At 35.5% G+C, this 23,065-nt stretch overlaps 1 protein-coding gene across 1 annotated transcript in view; it reads left to right on the top strand.

Moving 5' to 3' along the window:
* TMEFF2 (transmembrane protein with EGF like and two follistatin like domains 2) overlaps positions 1-23,065 on the top strand; it is a gene marked incomplete at both ends in the record, with an annotated part of 254,838 nt that overhangs the window by 135,139 nt on the left and 96,634 nt on the right. Inside the window, one exon of the mRNA XM_079710193.1 lies at positions 2,165-2,261. Coding sequence (XP_079566319.1) covers positions 2,165-2,261 — 97 coding nt within the window. The remainder of the gene's footprint in view (positions 1-2,164; positions 2,262-23,065) is intronic.

Consider the following 23,065-nt stretch of genomic DNA (forward strand, 5'->3'; position numbering starts at 1 on the left):
GAAGCAGTGTACTGATTTGTTTGTTTTTACAAAGGTGCAAATCTGTGCTTCAGGAAATATGGAAAGATTTTACTTTATTTTTCACTGTGATTGCTTCACATTTTATTCCCAGAACGTTTATTGATAGAGGTTTTGCTACTGCTACTTCTGGGTTTACTTCTCCGTGTGGGAGAATTTCCAAACATCTCGAGTCTACCAATAACTGCCCTTTTATAGAAATGTAATGTGACTTCCAGTAGAATTATTATTGTTAGTTTTGCTGAGGTAGCACGATTCATCCCCTGGATTACTCCCAGTAGATCCCTAACCAAGGATCCCTGCTGCGAAAGAAGATAGGGCCGCCCATAAATGGCTATAACTGTTCATTAAGGACCTTCCCGTTGTGTTAGAATGTTTCCTGAGTGATGGGAAGTTTTAGTCTAGAAGCTGCTAATCTTGCTAACACTAAAAGGCTCTCTCTCCCATTAACAGCTTCTGTGTTGTATTAATAGTAAGAAAGTGATAAAGAGATGGACCTCAGCTGTTCAGTACCCCCTGAGGTGAGGTCCCCAGCTTCCTTCTTATCCCATAGTCCACTCTAATGGTCTTGCCTGTATTAAAATAATAGAGTGGATAATAAGTGCTGTCTATTTTAGCAGAGTCTAAAATTCCTTCTTCTTTCTGGGGAGGAACACCATTTTTTTAGACTTCCAATTTTAAAACTATACCATCAATACTTTTGCAATTGAAGTTGATCTGTTTAATTCATAACTTTTTAAAAGTGCAGTGCAAATCAAGTACAGGGGAAAAATTTTGCTTTGGAAAAAATAAATCTCTCTGTCTTTCCTGGAAAAGCTATAAAATAGAGAACTCTCTTAGAGATGTCTTGTTCTTTTTTTTCCTCTGGTAAATCAAATCACTCATTTACACAGCAGTAAATTGGAAAATCAAGGAATAAAGACCTTTGCTTTTGTAAATATTAATAACTCATGTTAATAGACAAAGAACAAATTATGAAAATATAATATTAAAATAAAATAAGTAAGGTTAAATTTCTTAGGTTTAGGGTGCATGTTAATCAATGATGTTTTGTTAAAAACGTTATCTTATTAGGCTTCATAATGCTAGGAGCCAATGCCATACTTAATTGCCTCTGTTCTTTTTCTACTGAAAATGCATAACCTTTTGCAGTGCACTTTTTAAGGATCTCTTGATTTAAACACATGTTTTTAGTATATAAGATGTCCATGGAATAAGGTTATCTATGCAGTACTTAGGTTGTTGCAATTTTTCATCTATAAGCAAAACTATTTTTGCTTCCAACTACATATTTTTTTAATTGGGTAAACAGTAATCCATCATCTCAAAAGTGTTGCTCAGATTTTTATTTCTTGAACTCAAATACTAAAATTTTTTTCTCGACTTACACTATTCTTTCCTGATTTGAAAGCTTAATTTTATAATTAGGCTGTATATAGTATATTTTTACACTTGCAATTTATGTGTATAAAAAGGACCAATATCAATAATCATCAGTGACAGTATATATTTTTTAAATGAAATATATGTTCATAGCCTTCATAGAAGAAATCACTATGATGAGCTCTGTGCAACATTTATGTAAGATTCAAGAAATTACTGTAAAAACCAATTAAAAGATGTTTTCTAAAAACACAATTAATATATTTTTCCTTATAAGTACTTAGCATCTTGGGGGGGGGAAGACATATCTAAAAAGTCAAGGCTGCCCATCTAAATTTTTTTAATTATGTATTAAAGCCTTTGAATGAAAAAAAATCTATAATTTAAGAATGAGAAAATGTCAAGTATTTTTTTTATAGACACTAGGTTTTTCCTCTAGGCAAGTAACAATCTAAATCCCTTTTAATTAAGTAACTTTCATATGGTCTATTAGCCAAACAATTTTGATAAATCCAGTACACTCTCGTTTGTTTTATTTTTCTTGTAAAAAGAATTATTCACCACATACCAATGGCTAGCATATTATTGTTAATATTCTTCAAATTTAGGGAAGAAGGGAGCCGAATATGATGATCTTTATGGAGCTCCAATAGCAAAGAATTCCATTGGAAAAGTAGTAGGTTTCATATAGAATAGTCTTGAAGTTGTTGGTATTGTGCACACTTACCTGAATTCTTTTTGTTCCCTTTCTTCTGTCCTATAGTCCATGAAGGCTCAGGAGAAACCAGCCAAAAGGAGACATCCACCTGTGATATTTGCCAGTTTGGTGCAGAATGTGATGAAGATGCTGAGGATGTCTGGTGATGTGCTATTTTATTCTTTTAAAGAAAATAATGACAATAATTAATTTATTTTTACTTTATCAATTATTTGCTAAAAGAAGACATTTTCAGCAGTTTTTTTTTTATCCAGTTCTCATGGGGGTAAAAAATGAGGGCTACAATAACAGCAAGGACTTTCTGAAGCCGAACTAAAAGTTGGGTCAGCCAAGCAGCTGCCCAGGGCATTACTTGATAAGGTACAATAAGATATCACCGAGACCCCCAAATATTGTCAATATTAAGAGATGGAGAGAAAAATCATACTTATCAGAACATCTCTCAAAAAGCATGGTCAAGAAACAATGGATAGTTGCTAATCTGCTCCTAAAATGGTGGATCTGGGCAACTGCACAGATTTTACTTAAAGGGTATGCATATGCACTTCCATAGCTGAATTAGGGAGATGGTAGGGCAAGGAATAATCATTGAGCCACCCCATAGAATCAACTTCTCCCTTCACCCAAGCAATATTCAGCTTCTCCTGTAAAGATATGCTGAACAGATTATGAATAATATTCATATTTGAATGGGTCCCAAAATGTTAGCCTTCTAGGGCAGCCATGTGTATTGGTCCTACCCTGATCTCATACCTAAAGTGAGCAACCCAAAGGTCTCTGTATGGCATGACAGTGGAAAGAGGCAGACTCTCTTTCTTTCTATCTCTCTTTCTCTCTTTTACACACATACCTTTCAGAAAAACAACGAGGTGTCCTTTCATTTTTTTTTCAATATGCAGACTGTGTTTGCCTAGAGCAGTTAACAATCATTTTGATCAAAGTAGGTAAGGGAGTAAATCTTAAATGTTCTCACCACACACACAAAGTATTGGTAATTATGTGAGGTGATGGAGGTGTTAGCTAACACTATGGTGGTGATCACATTGCAATATATAAGTGTATCAAACACGTTGTACACCTTAAACTTATGCAATTTTATATGCCAATTATATCTCAGTAAGTTGAGGGAAAAACACAATCATTTTCATCAGACTTTTGTGGGTGGAGGGGGCAATTCATCTAAGAAACAGAAAGAAAAAATTAAGGCAGGATAATTTTGGCAAGAATGAAACAGGCTGCACTTAAAACATTTTAGAATATTTTTGAATGTAGATTAAATTGAGGATTCCAACTGAGCAAACTGAGATTCTCAGGGTAAATTGACTAGGTACTTACAATAAACACTGCTATTGACTAGCCACGTGAAATAGCCACCCATTAATAAAAGCAGATATCAGTAGGATTTCCATACCTGTTAAACATTTCTAGCCAATGGTCAGCTAGGAGTCAAGTCAGGGAGTGTATGCACTGGTTTGACCATCTTGAGGTAAACAGACATATGTTTTCTTAAGAACCTCCTGGACATCTTAATGGCTGATGAACTTTATGGTTCCCAAACCTGGCTGGGAATTTTTAAAACACATCGATTCTTTAGTTCCATGTCAAAATTAATGAATCAGAATTTCAGAGAAGTGAGGCTTAAAACTTTACTTGTCTAAAACTCCCCCAGATGGTTGTATAAATACTGCTCTAAGATAAATGACTGACTCAGAGGATCTTTCTCCTCCCTAAATGCTTTAAGGCTCTGTAGAGTCCTAGTCATTATATATTAAGACACATTGATAAGAAATGTATCCTTAAAATATCTTGTTTTAATGTTTGCTGATGACTACATCTGTAGCTCAACTTTATTTTTAATGCTCTGTTATCTTGCTGTCAGCTATTTTACTTTTTAAAAATTCACATGGGTCCTTAATTTTTTCTTAAGAATTTTCCATTCCCCACTCTTTAATGATCACCTTTAAGTGACACGGTTTCAGTTTACAACTGCAAAGATTTAAGAACTGAAACAATAATAGCAGATAAAAATTACTGATTTCTTACTATGAGCTTAGTCTATTTGTATGCATTCTTTTTTTTTCCTCAGTTATCTTCAAAATACCCTAGAGTAGATCCTATTATGATCACTTTACAAAGCGGAAACTGAGTTTTAAAATGTTTAAGTGGCAGAGCCAAGATGAAGATAGTAAAAGTAAAAGGTGAAAGTAGCTAGAGGATGTTAGCATAACAATTCAACCAAAGATGCAATTAAAGTATTTCTTTCCTGTCATGTCTGGAATAATGAGATGGCCAGATTGCAGGCAGCTTAGATCCAGTGACTGAAGACCTGCAGGGTTAGAGCTGGTGACAAGAGAGAAGCTTGCAGCAGGCAATGGGAAAATGTTCAGGCAAGCAGTGTCACTCCTGGTATTCTAGCAAAAGTTCAGATCTCTGGTATACAGGACAAGGAGATTTGGGCAAGGTGAGTGGCATCAGAAAGATTCAACAGCCATGGGTACTGGAGTTAGGAAAAGAAATTCGGTTACAAAGGGAGCAAGGAGAAGGATAAGGCAGAACCTCAGTCATCAAGGAATTGGAAAGCTAATCAGGGGCAGATACTGGATAGATACCCACCTACCAGAACTGGTGTACAAAGCCAAGCCTTGGCTACAAAAGGCTGGGACAAGCCCCTAGATCTCAGAAATAAATTACAAGGTCAGAATGAAGCCAGCAGCAAGGATGACTGGTTGCTGAATCAGTTAGCTTTTGGCTAGGACATCTTGTATGCCCCCAGCCTAGAGATAAGATTAGTTCCAAAATGCAGAATAAGGCTGAACCTCCAGATGGGGCTAAGTGGCCATAGCTGTGAAGATTAGAGGGATGCAGGGGGCAGGGAGCCAAGAAGATCATTATACTTCCCAGGCAAGAATGAAAAGTTGTTAGCGTTCAAATAAAATGTACTTAAAATGTCCAATGTAAGCAAAAAGGAATGGTGCTGAAATGATAAGCATATTGATTTTCATTTACATAAATACCTTTGCACGTTAACATACTGTATTTAGTAATGGCCATGAAGGGCAGACTGGAAACAGCTGAAGGACACAAGAATAAAGCAATAAATGAAATTAAATAGTCATGGAATGAAAGAGGCTATAAATTAAGAAGCAATAGGGGAGGGATCTGACTCTAGTACTAGTCAGCTGAATCAGCGGAGCTTGATGTGCTATTGATTCTGGATGAAACCATGGCCAGGTCCTCTCACAAACATAAAATACTGCATATGCTATGTGGGAACAAAGAGTATAAGTCAGTGTTTAGTTTTATTTTTTCCCTTGACATTAACTAAACTACAATTTTATGCATACAAATTCCTCAACCATACATTATGAAATAATAACAAGATGTGGATAAGTAGTACTGAGAAATAATGTTAATATTGAAACAAATGTAAAAGATTAATTCCTGATTTTTCTTTAACCCTAGCCTAAGAAATTAATATTTTACATTTTACCACAAGGGGTAAATCTAGCTATTCAAAGATGTTCAGGTATTTTCTAGATGAAGGTAAACCTTTGTTAGAATTAAAAAGCCAGCACACAATCAGCTTATCTTGTTTTCATAGTTAGATGAGTTTTTGAGTCAAGAAGCAAGGTACATTGGACACGGGAAAGAAAAAAAATAATAAATGGGGGAAGGGTAAGGAGAGTAGAGGAAAAGGAGAAAAAATAATAGAGGATGACATTGATAAACCATGATACTAATAATGTAAAATTAATGCCTTTATTTTGAGAAAAACAGATGGTTTATAAGCTTATACAAGCTCCTCCCTTATGTTCTATGATTTCCTTTCAAGGTTTTTCTCTTGCCTTTTTCTTCTTCTTATGGAGAACATCAAGGCTCTAGAAATAAGAAAATGGTCAGATTTTCTCAATAGGAAAGAAAGACCATTGCTACAAAAGATTCTTCAGTTATAGATATTTACCTATGTGTAGGAAAGGATCATGCTTTCAAAAGAGAGTTAAAAGTCCACATGGTAAGTGGTCCACACCACAGATATATCCACTCTCATATCAAGGCATCTCTTTATTTAGGATGGACCTCAAAATAATTGGAACACCAGTGCAAAGGGATATACACGCCTATTTATGGGGAAAGGGTTAAAAGGCAAAGAAAAGAAGGGCTTAAAAGATAGTTTCTCTTTATATCTAGACTGAAAAAAGGTCAAAACTAATATATTTATACATCAAAGAGACTCTCAGATACCTCCTGCCAAGTATAATTTATAAAGAAAAAGAAAGGTTTCTAAGTCAAACGTAATAAATTTGACTCATAGCAAAGTAATAAAGCCCCATCTGACAGTACTGGGAATACTAACTTATGATTTCAACAAATATTTCTGATACTTGCTTGGTTTTAGAAACAGCTTTATATTCCCTTAATTATCTTACCTGATAAATTATTTCGGTAAGTCCAAAGTAGGTCAGTAGTAACTCTTTGCACTGGGAACTAGTCCTAAGAAGTAATTATCCTAGAACTTTCTGTTGGTCCTGTCAGTCAGAAGTAGTTCAGAGCCCTGGGGTTGATACTTGATTTAATATAAGAAAAGAGCAAGTTGATAGCTGGGTCTGATCATAGAAATGACTGGGTATGAAATTGGCTGCAGGCCTAACATTTCCAGGGTATCAAGATGGATCAAGGAAGGGAGCACAGGTGTAAGAGCAGATACAGCTGGGTGACAAATGACATAAAGGGACAACTTAAATCATTATGTGTATTTGCTTCATATGTATGCTTTATAGCTCCTGTGCCCATTTTAACTTTGCTCTTGTATTATTCTCAACATGCCACTTAGGCACCATTAACGAAATCATATTGGCTTAAATGCTATTAATTCCTCAGTAGTCATTCATTTTGTCTTTGAAAGCATTAATAATGTTTTCCAGTTTTAGTGCATCACATCCTTGTGTTTGACTGCAATTGTAAGAGAGGAGAAAAGCAAAGTAGTTCAGTAAAAAGAGTTCAGAAGAGAAAATGAATGGGCATCTATTTTTTCCTTTATTTCATTGATGTTCCATAACTGAAACAGGGTGTGAGATTTGGCATTACTTTTGTGAGCCTCTCTTACAAAGACAGTTTAGTGTGAAGTCTTTAACATCTTGCTCCTTTGATCTAAGAAGTCTCCTTGTCACTAGGAAGACTGTGTGTTGCTGGCATCATTCCCACCTTTAATGCTTTTTGGACTGTAGAGAATCATGAATATTTGAAGTGGGGCTATGGTCAAGGATGATCCTTGGCACTAGATTTCACCATACATATAAGCAAATTAGGCATCAGTATTGGGTTATGAGTTTGATAGGGAAAAATAAGACACCTCTGAGTCTTAAGATTTAGAAATGATTTTTTAAAAACTACTACTGGTCGACAATAGAACAAAAAAGATTGTGTTGCAATTGGAAAGTTTCCAACTGTTTTCTACTAAGTAAAAAGAATATAATTGGGGGTTGTATGTGGGATCTAAAGAAGAAGATGCTGATTAGTCACAGAATTTTACTGAACTACGAGTTCATTCTGTCTTCCCCTAGGGTGTTTTCTTTATATTGATTTCCTTTACTCTCTTGCCTTAGAACTGTAAAAGCAGTTACCATAATTAGGACTGGCTTCTAATGTGAGTTTACTCATGGAGAGAATAAAACACACACACACACAAACAGAAAATAGGTCTGTCTAGTCCAGAAAATCTAAGGTTTTGGTGGGTTGTAGGTTTTATGATAAAACCTTCTTAGTTCTAAGACTCCTGTCGTTAAGATGCTGCCTCCCTCAAATTGCCTTTCCTTCACCATGAAGACAGTGTTGTCGCCTCTGAAAACTGCCATAGTGTTGTCTGTTTGTATAGATGGAGTCTGAAGAGTAAAGACATCTCTCTTTCCTTTAATACTTCCATTTGCCCAGAAACTTTTTCCAGAGAAGAGGGCAATATACAGCTTCTGCTGTATATTTGGGGAAACACACCTCTTTCCACTCCCATAATTTCAAGAGAAAAATGCTGACATTTATAGCAAATCTATGGCTTAATGTAAAAACTTGAGTTTGATTTTATTTCCTTCTTTTATGTATTTATCCACCTATCTTAAACAAGAAAAAATAATTTGTACTTTTAAAAAATTTCACACAATTTAGAAGTGCAATTATAAATAAGACTAGTATTTGTAACATGGTCTGTACAATGGTCTGTGCCTACAAATGCCATGTCTGTGACTCAGACTTCCCTCTGCCAATAGCTGCCAATAAATAGCCAGGTCTACAAACTGAATCTAAACACTTTAAGTGTTACTTAGAAAGATGAATAAATAACGATGCCACTTCAAATGCACAGCAGGCCATTCCAAAAAAAGACAAACAATAAAATATACAACGAACCCACCCTCCAAATTTGGGTTGAGCTTTGTGAAAAGTAAGATTTTTTAAATAAAACTGAAATTTGAAAATAAATCATGGTCTTTCAAACAAAGACATACCTCAGGTCTTCTATGTACTGGGCTACTTTACTTAGAAAGGAATTGGATTTTCACATAAGTTCTGAAGAGTCTTTTGAATTTTTCTCAGTAATTATGTATGCCTCAGCTGTGCTAGTTATCACACAATGATTAAGGAAACTTAATTAGGATGTGATGGGTGCAAATGTGGATCTGGTGTAGAGTATCGAAAAATACAGGAATAAAATATTGAAAACTTTAATACGTTTTATATGTTTTTGCAATTTTTATTTAGCTCAGACAGTAGAAATCAGGTAACTTCGATTTTATATAAAAATAATGAAATATTACATGAAGGCAGAACAAAGGAAACAAAACTCCAAAGCATAGATTGTATTTCTCCCACTAACTTAACTGTTTTCATTACTTGTTTCTCTTTTACCTGCTTGTGTAGACTATACCCTGCTACTCCTGCCTTACTTCTGGTGCTCACTCACCAAACTCTCACCCACAATTTTGTGTTGAGTTTTCTAAGTCTCAGTTTCTAGTATATTCCGAGTCAGAGACTCCTGTGCCTTAAAATCAGGAAATACACGCTCCATGTTCCAACATTACAACATAACATCCCAGTCTCAGAGATAAAAACATGAATCTCATTGTGATCATCAAAAGATGACAGAATTTTCACAAGCATGTGTTTCCTATGTGGCAGGTACCATGGTAATGTTTACATTCATGGAGCTATTTAATCCTCCTGCTAATCTTATGAAGTTAGATACACTAATAATTCCCATTTTACATGGAAGGAGACACAGAGAGGTTAAGCAAACCACCCAAAGCCAAAGAGTAAGTGGAAGAGCTAGGATTTGAACCCTTCCAGGCTGACTGCAGACACCATGCTCTTAACCACCACTCATTGTCTTCTCATATGTTTAATAACATAAATTATGTGTCTGCATGTGTGTGTGTGTGTGTGTGTGTGTAGCGTGCATTAGGTGTATACCATACACGTATGACATGTTGGATGTATTCAGTACAGACTTTAACACTTTTTTGTTGTTGAGATAGAAAATACAACCACTTTGTGATAAAGTCTTCCACTAACAGGTTCACATCACCTATGATGTCCTTTGAAATATTTTTTTCCCATTAGATATATACACCTTATTTTTTGCAGACTGTGTGGATTTTATGTGATTTTTGTAGAGGTATCGAACTATTATCTATGGAGAATATCCTTATGACTATATGTGTGCCCAGTTAGGTTGAGAAGGTTATTAACTATGAGGTTGCAGAGAAGAGACATATCTTCACCAAAACCTGGTTCTTTGAGCTGTTTCAACTTCAATTTGCTTGTTTTGAGTAAGGCAATAGCAACTCTGATTATGAAACAGGATAAACATTATTTATATTTATAACTAGTGATAGGCTTTAGATTTTTATCCAGAAAAGAGGCATATAACATGGAGAGTGGCCATTATAATACTCCCCCTTCCTTTAATGCTGGTGCCACCACTAGCAATATTTCAAAGGGCTACGCAAAAGGCAGAGGAGCATTGGGGAACCCAAAAGAGCACGGGCACTGCTCAGTAAGCCATTTGTTAAGAAAGGTGGGACTTCATTCCTCAGTATCTTTGGGAATAGCTGATGGACTACATGCTCCTTTCCAAGTGGTAAAGGAAGGTTTATTACAAATGCATATTCTTGCTACAAGAATAGAAATTATGAGGGAAGAAAGAGAAAAAGAAAGAGGGAAGAATCACCAAATTAAATGGCAAATAAATATGGCCCATATGCCAGTGGATTTTAATCCCTATCTTAGTACAATGCTCTGCTATATCTTTTTATTTAACACTTAAAAATATAATTCCAAGCCTCTTATTTCCCAATCTAATGTATGTTTTAATGGTTACATTAAAATGGAATTTGCTGTGGCTTTTTCTGATTATAAAAGTTGCACGTTTATCATAGAAATTTCAAAAGCCTAGAAATATTACAATGTCATCCCACCATTCCAAGATAATTACCATAAAATTTGGAGGTGTGTCTGTGTGTGTGTGTGTACATGCACATGTGTGTGTATGTATTTTTGATGAGTCGAATCATATTTTATATATCAACAAAGCCTCTCTCTTGAAAATTTTACTTAACATTGAGGTTGTGCTTGGAGATTGTTACAAATGCTAAACAAATTTATGAGTAATATATTTAGATTTGAACATAATTTCTGTGGGCCCAAACTCTAATTATTCTTTCAAAATTTTTGCCTTTCTCAAGACACATGGAGTTGAGGGCAGGGTCCTAACATTTGCAATCTAAAGAATTTACCAAAACCTAAATCCCCTCTAAGTCTACCTTAGACATTTTTCTTGGTTAACTCCAAGAGGTTACACTGTATGTGTACTGAAAACACTTCCTTTGTCTGTATCCAGAGCATTCATAATAAATAGCTTTCTGAGGTATAAGTATTATTTACTGAGAAAGTGTCCTCCCACAGGTGTTTTAAATTGGGTAGAAACTGCTCCTGGCCTTCAGTGGTTTACTCCCAAATAGTAATATACTGTATATGTTGGTTCATCTAAACAACAAATCAGCAAGCAGTCCTCGGCAGCCCACATCAGTCTGTTCCAGAAATATGCCCCTATAAGCAGTATGTGTAATATCTAATAAGTGATTGAACAAATTATAAAATTATATGCAACATCCAATTGAAAAATCAATACTGCTGAAGAACTAAATGCTTATTATAGTATAAAGAAGAAAATAAATAAAGGAAACAAATATGTTTTTTCTAGCTTCCCCCCAATGCAAAGTAAAATTAATCAGGAGTGGGTCCATTCATCCCTTCACTACTAAGCTATGAATGAAACATAAGAACTCAGGACTATGCACTTGGGACAAGTGATCTTCTGAAGTTTGTTTACCACAGCTCTTTTTTATTCATTGCAGTCTTTTCAAAGTCTTTACATAATAGTTTACTCTGTTCTCTGAACTCATGCTAAAATGAGCTTTCTATAATCAAAATTGTATTATTCAGGGTAATAAAAGTAATGCTAGGTTCCAACTAATCATAAGTGCCTATAATCAGCAGATATCAAAAGATGTACATCAGGGAGAAGTGTGCAACAATTGGGGAAAAAGCAAGAAATGAAGTAAAATATTATCTTCACTTTAGCAGAAATTAGTGATGTATTTCTGTTTAAACATTGATATGTACATAAATGTGATACTTTAAGACATTCAAATATAACATCAAATTATCAATTATGACAAAGAAATTAAAATATTATATTTGAATGAAGTATGCAGTTTAATTTTAATTGAATATGTTTTTCCTTCTCTAAAAGATTTGTTGATTTGGGAAAAATAAAATACAACAGATATGCTTGCATTACAGTGACATTGGATGGTCAGACTTGGGAGGGGAAATAAATAAAAAGAAGCCCTGTATTGATCAATATATCTGTACCTGACATTTTTGTGTATTATTACATGCTTAGGAGATATGTTATGGTATGTTTTACACTGAATTCATAAGTCTTTTAACAATTGTCTTTTGTTGGAGAAAGTATTTCCCTTTTGAGATGCACATGGCCTTAAGGGACAGCCAGATGAAAAGGGAAACCTTCTAACATATTAAAACCTAATTCTTTTCAGCCTACTTTCTCCTCTCCTTCGATCCTCTGGTATCTCTAGGATGTAGTTAGGGCAGGTAATGTCTTCATTTGACAGATAAATACACGAAGCCCCTGGGAATTCCCCGACGGTCCAGTGGTTAGGACTCCATGCTTCCACTGCATGGGGCATGGGTTTGATCCCTGGCTGGGGAACTAAGATCCCACAAGCTGCACAGTGTGGCCAAAAAAAAAAAATACATGAAACCCCTGAAAGGTTAAGGGTAATCAACATGTAGTAAAGGGAAGGGCTCAAGTGATTTATGCTACTATCACATCAAAGCTACCCAAGAGAGATTTTAAAAAGAGAGAGAGAAAAGAGTTGGTATGACATAGTGGAAAGACCACTGGGTTCAGAGAAGTGAGGTCTCATCTTGGATAAAATCACATCATTTCCCTTGGTCTCTGTTTTTTTTTTTTTCCTATAGATGAATTAGATTACATAGATAATTAGATAGATAGATAGATTTACAGTAATTTTGTAATACAATTCACATAAAGCTCATTCATTTAAAGTATACAATTCAATTGTTTTTAGTATATTCACCAAGTTGTGCACCCATCAGCACAATCAATTTCATAATACTTTTATCACTTCAAAAAGAAACTTGTACGCTTTAGCAGCCCCTCCCCATTTCCTTCCCAAGTTTCCCTCCTCCATCCTTAGGCAACAACTAATCTACTTTATGTCTCTATAGATTTCCTTATTCCAACATTTCATATAAATGGAGTCATTCAACAGGTGGTCCTTTGTGACTGGGCTTCTTTCACTTAGAATGTTTTCAAGGTTCATTGTATCATGTATCAGTATTTCATTTTTTGACTGATGAAAAGTATTTAATTGTGTGGCTATACCACATTTTGTTTATGCATTTATCAGTTAGTTGATGAACATTTGGGTTGTTTCCAATTTTGGGTTCTGATGAATAATGCTGTTATGAACATTTGTATACAAATTTGTGTGTTTGTATATGTGTGTAAGGTACAAGTTTTAGTTTGGACATATGTTTTTACTTCTCTTGGTATATACCTACGAGTAGAATTGTTAGATTAAATGGTAACCTCATGATTAACTTTTTGAGACACTGCCAGACAGTTTTCCAAAGTGGCTGCACCATTTATATTTCTAGCAGCAATGTATGAGGATCCAAATTTCTCCGCATCCTTGCCAACACTTATTATTACCATCTTTTTTAATAATACAATCCAAGTGGGTATAAAGTGGTATCTGACAGTGGTTTTGATTAACATTTTCCAGATGGCTAATTGTGTTGAATCTCTTTTCAGTGTGCTTACTGATCATTTGTATGTCTTCTTTGGTTAAACATCTCTTCAGATTTTTACCCATTTTTTAACTGAGGTATTTATTTATCACTGAGTTGTAGGAGGTTTTTTTTTTAATTGTAGGTATAAGCCTCTTACCAAATATATATGATATGCAAATAGTTTCTCCTTTCTGTGGAGTTGTCTTTTCTCTTTTGTGGCAATACCTTTCAAAACACAAAAGTTTTTAATTTTGATGAATTTCAATTTGTCTGTCTTTCGTCACTTGTGTTTTTGGTGTTACAACTGGGAAGGTTTTGCTTAGCCCAAGGTCACAAAGAATTACTCCTATATTTTCTCCTAAGGGATTTATAGCTTTGGCTCTTATACTTAGGTCTCTGATTCATTTTGAGTTAATTTTTTATATGGAGGGAGGAAAGGGTCAAGAATCATTTTTTAACTTGTAGATAATCAGTTGTTTCAACACCATTTATTGAAAAAACTATTCTTTCTCCATTGAATATTCTTGGCACCCTTGTAGAAAATCAATTGACCCTGTATGTGAGGGTTTATTTTTGAGCTCTCATTTTATTCCATTGATGTATATGTCTATCCTTATGCCAGAATAAACTCCATTTTCTCATAGGTAAAATATAGGAAATAAGGGTGTTGGTCTAGATAATGTCCATGTTTCTTTTGAATTCAAACATCACCTAAGATAGGAACAGAATTACTGTGAGCTACATAGACCTACTTCACAAGCATCCCCAGTGGCCCCAGTGGCATTGTTCCTCTTTCCTTTTCAACCTAAAATTTTTACTATCAGTTTTAAATTAGAAAAGATGGTCTATTGTGTCCAGAAGGTAGCATTTACAACTCTGTATTTTAACCCTCATGCAGAAATAAGATTTTCATACTGGCTAATCATCTCTTTAGAAAGCACAGAAAACAGGAGGCTCTTCAAAGTATATGAATCAGTGGTGGCAAAAGGGAGAAATACAATGAAGTTATTTAAATAAGAGAAAAAATTCAAGAATTTAATAATAAAACAATGTTGAGGAGAAGAAAAAAGGAGAAAAGTAGGATAGAAAAAGTAATTTTAAAGAAAAATCAAACTAAGAGAATATGCTAAAACCATATTTCTGAGTATCCCTGATTCAAGGTAAGGAAGAAAAAGAATAATTCTCATGATGTAATTAGAAAAGACACTACTAGTTCATCAAAAGATACTTTAACAAGTTCTGAACTCCACAAGGATTTATACTCTATGACTTTAATAACATTTTGAACAAAATAAAATACAACATCCTTGATAACTCCCTTATAAATTATACAAAATTACTTATATTGGATCTTAATGTAATGTATTAATGATAAAATTCTAAAGTTGTGAGATTATATCTGTACAGGGGATTCTCTGTAAGACCTGAATAATCATATCCAGATATGTTATTGTTATGGTATTTGATTCAGTGCAGGGTTAAAACAAGATCGATGGCCAATGTGTCTGTTAGTCTTTTTCTCTTAATTATTGTTATCTCAGGCAGAGATTAGGCAGAACTCCTAAAATATTTCATGAGTTTCTAGGATTATAGTTCCCAAGTACAGACAACAAAACTAAGCAGTTGTTGAGAGAGAAATTATTTGTTCAAGCAGCAGAGAAAGGAAGAGTGCCAGGTCTTCAGATGGTCCTAGAAGAGTGTTTCTTGAACTGTTCTCTGATTTACTCTAAGCCATTTATGAACAAATTGGAAATCAGATGACTCGGTTTGTGACAATAAAGTGTCATTTCCTTATATCATTTTTTTCTGTAAATACTTTATTTTACTATTAATTAAGAATAAAAGATGTGGTTGTTACACAAGTTCATGCAAAGTGGGAAAACACTGATCAGATTTTTAAGACAAATATCCTAGCTTTGATCATATTTAGTTAAAAGTTTATAAGTAGAACTGAGAAGCAAAGATAAAAATATGCAAAACAATAGCAATATATCATAATATAGAGCCTAACAATTATAATTATGGGTTTAGAATACGACATGTGACTTAAGAGATACAGTTGCTTATACAACTTCCTACTATCAATTCTGCTTTTTCTATTTTCCCTCAGATAATCAATATATAACCAATGATTTGCTAGATATATTTGACTCTATATTTTTTAAATCTTCATAATGGGATTTGTAGTCCTTTATTAGTATAATCAAGCTTCTGGGAATTTTAACCCACTTACTCATTGATTGCACCTTTTTCCCCCAAATTTTGTTTGTCCCAAATCAAAGTGTAGTTTCAAATTAATATCTTGTACCGCAGTGTTAAAAGAGAAAAACATCTTTGCACTAAGGATGAAACAACACATGGTAATAAAGTACAGTGCACGAGGTCAGTAGGCCTGCATTTTCCTTTTTTCTTTTTTTAACGTTTTTATTCGAGTATAATTGCTTTACAATGGTGCGTTCGTTTCTGCTTTATAACAAGGTGAATCAGTTATACATATACATATATCCCCATATCTCTTCCCTCTTGCGTCTCCCTCCCTCCCACCCTCCCTATCCCACCCTTCTAGCTGGTCACAAAGCATCGAGCTGATCTCCCTGTGCTATGAGACTGCTTCCCACTAGCTATCTATTTTACATTTGGTAGTGTATATATGTCCATATATACACTACCACTCTCTCACTTTGTCCCAGCTTACCCTTCCCCCTCCCCATATCCTCAAGTCCATTATCTAGTAGGTCTGTTTTTTTTTATTAGTTTCTGCTTTATAACAAAGTGAATCAGTCATACATATACATCTGTTCCCACATCCCTTCCCTCATGCATCTCCCTCCCTCCCACCCTCCCCATCCCACCCCTCCAGGCGGTCACAAAGCACCGAGCTGATCTCCCTGTGCTCTGCGGCTGCTTCCCACTATCTATCTACTTTACGTTTGGTAGTGTATATATATGTCCATGCCTCTCTTTCGCTTTGTCACAGCTTACCCTTCCCCCTCCCCATATCCTCAAGTCCATTCTCAAGTAGGTCTGTGTCTTTATTCCCGTTTTACCCCTAGGTTCTTCATGACATTTTTTTTAAATTCCATATATATGTGTTAGCATACGGTATTTGTCTTTCTCTTTCTGACTTACTTCACTCTGTGTCTTTATTCCCGTCTTGCCCCTAGGTTCTTCATGACCATGTTTGTTTTTTTTTTTTTTAGATTCCATATCTATGTGTTAGCATACAGTATTTCCTTTTCTCTTTCTGACTTACTTCACTCTGTATGACAGACTCTAGGTCCATCCACCTCACTACATATAACTCAATTTAGTTTCTTTTTATGTCTGAGAAATATTCCATTGTACATATGTGCCACATCTTCTTTATCCATTCATCTGTCGATGGACACTTAGGTTGCTTCCATGTCCTGGCTATTGTAAATAGAGCTGCAATGAACATTGTGGTACAAAACTGTTTTTGAATTATGGTTTTCTCAGGGTATATGCCCAGTAGTGGGATTGCTGGGTCATATGGTAGTTCTATTTGTAGTTTTTTAAGGAACCTCCATACTGTTCTCCATAGTGGCTGTATCAATTTACATTCCCACCAACAGTGTATGAGGGTTCCCTTTTCTCAACACCCTCTCCAGCATTTACTGTTTGTAGATATTTTGATGATGGCCATTCTGACTGGTGTGAGATGATATCGCATTATAGTTTTGATATGCATTTCTCTGATGATTAATGATGTTGAGCATTCTTTCATGTGTTTGTTAGCAATCTGTATATCTTCTTTGGAGAAATGTCTATTTTGGTCTTCTGCCCATTTTTGGATTGGGTTGTTTGTTTTTTGTTATTGAGCTGCATGAGCTGCTTGTAAATTTTGGAGATTAATCCTTTGTCAGTTGCTTCATTTGCAAATATTTTCTCCCATTCTGAGGGTTGTCTTTTCGTCTTCTTTATGGTTTCCTTTGCTGTGCAAAAGCTTTGAAGTTTCATTAGGTCCCATTTGTTTATTTTTGTTTTTATTTCCATTTCTCTAGGAGGTGGGTCAAAAAGGATCTTGCTGTGATTTATGTCATGGAGTGTTCTGCCTATGTTTTCCTCTAAGAGTTTTATAGTGTCTGGCATTACATTTAGGTCTTTAATCCATTTTGAGTTTATTTTTGTGTATGGTGTTAGGAACTGTTCTAATTTCATTATTTTACATGTAGCTGTCCAGTTTCCCTGGCACTACTTATTGAGGAGCCTGTCTTTTCTCCATTTTATATTCTTGTCTCCTTTATCAAAGGTAAGTTGACCATATGTGCGTCTGTTTATCTCTGGGCTTTCTATCCTGTTCCATTGATCTATATTTCTGTTTTTGTGCCAGTACCATACTATCTTGATTACTGTAGCTTTGTAGTATAGTCTGAAGTCCAGGAGCCTGATTACTCCAGCTCCGTTTTTCTTTCTCAAGATGGCTTTGGCTATTCGGGATCTTTTGTGTTTCCATAAAAATTGTGAAATTCTTTGTTCTACTTCTGTGAAAAATGCCAGTGGTAGTTTGGTAGGATTGCATTGAGTATGTAGATTGCTTTGGGTGGTATAGTCATTTTCACAATGTTGATTCTTCCAATCCAAGAACATGGTATATCTCTCCATCTATTTTTATCATCTTTAATTTCTTTCATCAGTGTCATAATTTTCTGTATACAGATCTTTTGTCTCCTTAGGTAGGTTTATTCCTAGGTATTTTATTCTTTTTGTTGCAATGGTAAATGGGAGTGTTTTCTTAATTTCACTTTCAGATTTTTCATCATTAGTGTATAGGAATGCAAGAGATTTCTGTGCATTAATTTTGTGTCTTGCTACTTTACCAAATTCATTGATTAGCTCTAGTACTTTTCTGGTAGCATCTTTAAGATTCTCTATATATAGTATCATGTCATCTGCAAACATTGACAGCTTTACTTCTTCTTTTCCAATTTGGATTCCTTTTATTTCTTTTTCTTCTCTGATTGCTGTGGCTAAAAGTTCCAAAACTATGTTGAATAATACTGGTGAGAGTGGGCAACCTTGTCTTGTTCCTGATCTTAGTGGAAATGGTTTCCATTTTTGACCATTGAGGATGATGTTGGCTGTAGGTTTGTCACATACGGCCTTTATTATGTTGAGGTAAGTTTCCTCTATGCCTACTTTCTGGAGGGTTTTTATTATAAATGGGTGTTGAATTTTGTCAAAAGCTTTCTCTGCATCTATTGAGATGATCATATGGATTTTTCCTTCAATTTGTTAATATGGTGTATCACATTGATTGATTTGCATATATTGAAGAATCCTTGCATTCCTGGGATAAACCCCACTTGACCATGGTGTCTGATCCTTTTAATGTGCTGCTGCATTGTGTTTTCTAGTATTTTGTTGAGGATTTTTGCATCTATGTTCATCAGTGATATTGGCCTGCAGTTTTCTTTTTTTGTGATATCTTTGTCTGGTTTTGGTATCAGGGTGATGGTGGCCTCATAGAGTGAGTTTGGGAGTGTTCCTCCCTCTGTTATATTTTGGAAGAGTTTGAGAAGGATAGGTGTTAGCTCTTCTCTAAATGTTTGATATAATTTGCCTGTGAAGCCATCTGGTCCTGGGCTTTTGTTTGTTGGAAAAATTTTAATCACAGTTTCAATTTCAGTGTTTGTGATTTGTTCATATTTTCTATTTCTTCCTGGTTCAGTCTCGGAAGGTTGTGTACTTCTCAGAATTTGTCCATTTCTTCCAGGTTGTCCATTTTATTGGCAAGTAGTTGCTTGTAGTAATCTCACATGATCCTTTGTATTTCTGCAGTGTCAGTTGTTACTTCCCCTTTTTCATTTCTAATTCTATTGATTTGAGTCTTCTCCCTTCTTTTCTTGATGAGTCTGGCCAATGGCTTATCAATTTTGTTTATCTTCTCAAAGGAACAGCTTTTAGTTTTATTGATCTTTGCTATCATTTCCTTCATTTCTTTTTCATTTATTTCTGATCTGATCTTTATGATTTCTTTCCTTCTGCTAACTTTGGGGGTTTTTTTTGTTTGTCTTTCTCTAATTGCTTTAGGTATAAGGTTAGGTTGTTTATTTGAGATGTTTCTTGTTTCTTACGGTATGATTGTATTATTATGAACTTCCCTCTTAGAACTCTTTTGCTGCATCCCATAGGTTTTGGGTCATCGTGTTTTCATTGTCATTTGTTTCTAGGTATTTTGTGATTTCCTCTTTGATTTCTTCAGTGATCTCTTCGTTATTAAGTAGTGTATTGTTTAGCCTCCATGCGTTTGTATTTTTTACAGATTTTTTCCTGTAATTGATATCTAGTCTCATAGCATTGTGGTCAGAAAAGATACTTGGTATGATTTCAATTTTCTTAAATTTACCAAGGCTTGCCTTGAGATCCAAGATATGATCTATCCTGGAGAATGTTCAATGAACACTTGAGAAGAAAGTGTATTCTGTTGTTTTTGGATGGACTGTCCTATACATATCAATTAAGTCCATCTTGTTTAATGTAACATGTAAAGCCTGTGTTTCTTTATTTTCATTTGGATGATCCATCCATTGGTGAAAGTGGGGTGTTAAAGTCCCCTACTATGATTGTGTTACTGTCGATTTCCCCTTTTATGGCTGTTAGTATTTGCCTTATGTATTGAGGTGCTCCTATGTTGGGTGCATAAATATTTACAATTGTTATATGTTCTTCTTGGATCGCTCCCTTGATCATTACATAGTGTCCTTCCTTGTCTCTTGTAACATTCTTTATTTTAAAGTCTATTTTGTCTGATATGAGAATTGCTACTCCAGCTTTCTTTTGATTTCCATTTGCATGGAATATCTTTTTCCATCCCCTCACTTTCAGTCTGTATGTGTCCCTGGGTCTGAAGTGGGTCTCTTTTAGCCAGCATATATACAGGTCTTGTTTTTGTATCCATTCAGCCAGTCTATGTCTTTTGGGTGCAGCATGCATTTTCTTTAATGGAATTTAGTTTAATTCTATTTGTGCTGCCTAACACTGGCTGTTAGGGTCATTGTAGAGAACTATGGATATTGAAAACTATAGCCTTCAAAGTTACTAGTCAAGAAGGCTTTCTTTTTAATGGGAAATAATACAATGGACACAAGTATCTTAACTATAGAGAAGAGCAGTGTCAGCATGAGCTGGGATAATTAGGTTCGAAAGGTTTGAAAGAATAATTTTAAAATAACCACTAAGCACTAGTGAACACTTACTTTGTGCCCTGCTCTCCTCCAAGAGTTTTGCATTCATTAATTCATTTAACATTAACTGGAACACTACAAGTTAGGTACTAGCATGATTCCAGCTTTAAATAGGATGGAACTTAGTCACAAAGGTTTTAAGTAACTTGTCTAAGTTTATTTGGCTAGCAAGGGTCAAAGTCAAGCTTTGAATCCAGATGCCAACTTGGGGAACGGTGGAGAACTTACAAGACTCAGAGGAGTTTTCCAGGTATAGAGAAGGGGACACAGATAAAGAAAGGCATGTTTAATTAGCATGGAAGTCAAGTACACAATCTCATTTCATTCTTCACAACAGTGTGGTGAGCTAGGTATTATTTTCCTCTATTTAGACACAGGATGGAACTAGTTTTGGGGAGGTAAGTAACATGACAAGTGTATGTTGCTAGGTAGGGGCAATTCTTGAATTCAACCTCAGATTTTTCTAAGATAATTCCAAGGTCCATGCACTTTTCTTTGTTTAACACTAGAGGGAAGATGTTAAGGTAGAATTAGGTAGTTAAAGAAAGGAATAGCTTATGACTGAGAATGTGTGTAGTACCTGAAGAGCTAGAAAGGTACCTGTAACCAAATGATTGAAGACTTAGTTGTCAAGTATATTAGGATAAGTAACACTAAATGTTAAAACAGATAAATGCTAAATTTTCAGAGGTATAACACATGCACACACACACACACACACACACACACACACACAATTTATTTCTTGCTCTCATCACAGTTCAAGGCAAGTGTTCCTAATCAGGTAATCTTACACATGGTTTGTTAGGAACCATATCTCTTTCCATATCATGGGCCTGACATTCCTTAAATCATTAAGGTCCTATTCATTTACTTAATAGAAAACAAAAGAGAAGGAATGATCATACATGGGAGTTTTTATCGACCAGTCTTGGAAGTGGCATTCCTCACTTCTACATAGGTCCTTCTGGCCAGAACATGTTACACAGTCAAAGGAGCATTAAGGCGAAAGAACCCAGTAATGAAGTTCGGTAATTGTCGCTAAAAGAGAGAAGGATTGGAACCAAGGAAGCTGTACAGTAGCAGTGTATATTTAGGTAGTACATGTGATGTATCACACTCTGCCTCAGCCTTGGCAATACAGTGTATAACACAGACCAGGTCCACACCTGCAAATAGCTTACGTCCTGGGGAGGTTCTGGTCCAAGATCGTGACATAGACATCCTGAGAAGAGGAGGGGGAGATAGGTGATATAGAAATAAACAAGTGAGCAAGTAAGATGCTTCCAGATAATAAGTTTTAAAAAAAAAAATACAAGAGTTCTGAACAACAACGTCCTGGGAAAGGGGGATGTTATTTAAGATTGGGTATTTAGGAGATGCCTTTCTGAGGATTGCCATTGGAGTCAAACAGCAAGCAAGGACCAGCCATACAAAGATCTGTAGAAAAGGAATTCTGAGCAAAGAGAACCTCTGGTCCAAAGATACAATAATGCTGACAAGCTTGGTGTGCTGAAGGAACTGGAAAAGATTAGTATGGCTAGAGCCCAGAAAATAAGAAAGTCTTAGATGAAATTGAAAAGGGCCTTGATCATGAAGATTCTAGTAACCTTTAATGGAGTGAGCTGTCTTTATTCTAAGTATGCTGAGAGGCCTCCAGATGTTTTCATCTGCGAGTAATTGATTTAGTCACCTGCCATCTCCTGGAGGCTTACTAGACCCTTCCAGAACATCATCATTGCCCCCTTCTCCAGATCTCAGAGCATTTTCCCTTGTTTCAATCCTATCAGTACCTAGTTACCCCAGAAATATGGATACGGGATTTCCTCAACCAGAATGTAGCCTCCTGGAGAGCAGAGACTTATATTTAATTTGTGGCTCCCTCGGTAACAAGCACAGTTCCAAGAAAGCACTTAGGTCCAGTATAAGTGCATGCATAAATGAATGATGAATAAATAAATGAAGGAGGGAATGAAAAATAGTTAAAGGAAGAGAGAGCACTATCCCCTTGACGTAGAGCCTGCAACATGCTTCTCACTTTCACTATGTCATTTGATCCACACGAGCACAATGGGTGCATGGGGAAGCATTTGGCAACTGCACAATTATGAGAAGCAAGACATTAGAAAAAGAGTCAGAGAGAAATGAAGATTTTGAGGCTGAGTGCTGGGAAGAATAGTGGAACAACTTTGGAAATAGGGGTTGGGAGGTAGAGTCAATTTGGAGTAGGGGAGGAAGGTGGTGAGAGAAAGTTATGTTCTGATTCAGCTGACAAAAGGCAGAGCCAAGTGCAATGCCCAGTAGGCAAATAATTAAAGGTTAAGTTGTGTGGTACAGACAGAAAGAGCTG

The sequence above is a fragment of the Hyperoodon ampullatus genome, assembly GCF_949752795.1.
Source record: "Hyperoodon ampullatus genome assembly, chromosome: 8".
Taxonomy (NCBI): Eukaryota; Metazoa; Chordata; class Mammalia; order Artiodactyla; family Ziphiidae; genus Hyperoodon; species Hyperoodon ampullatus.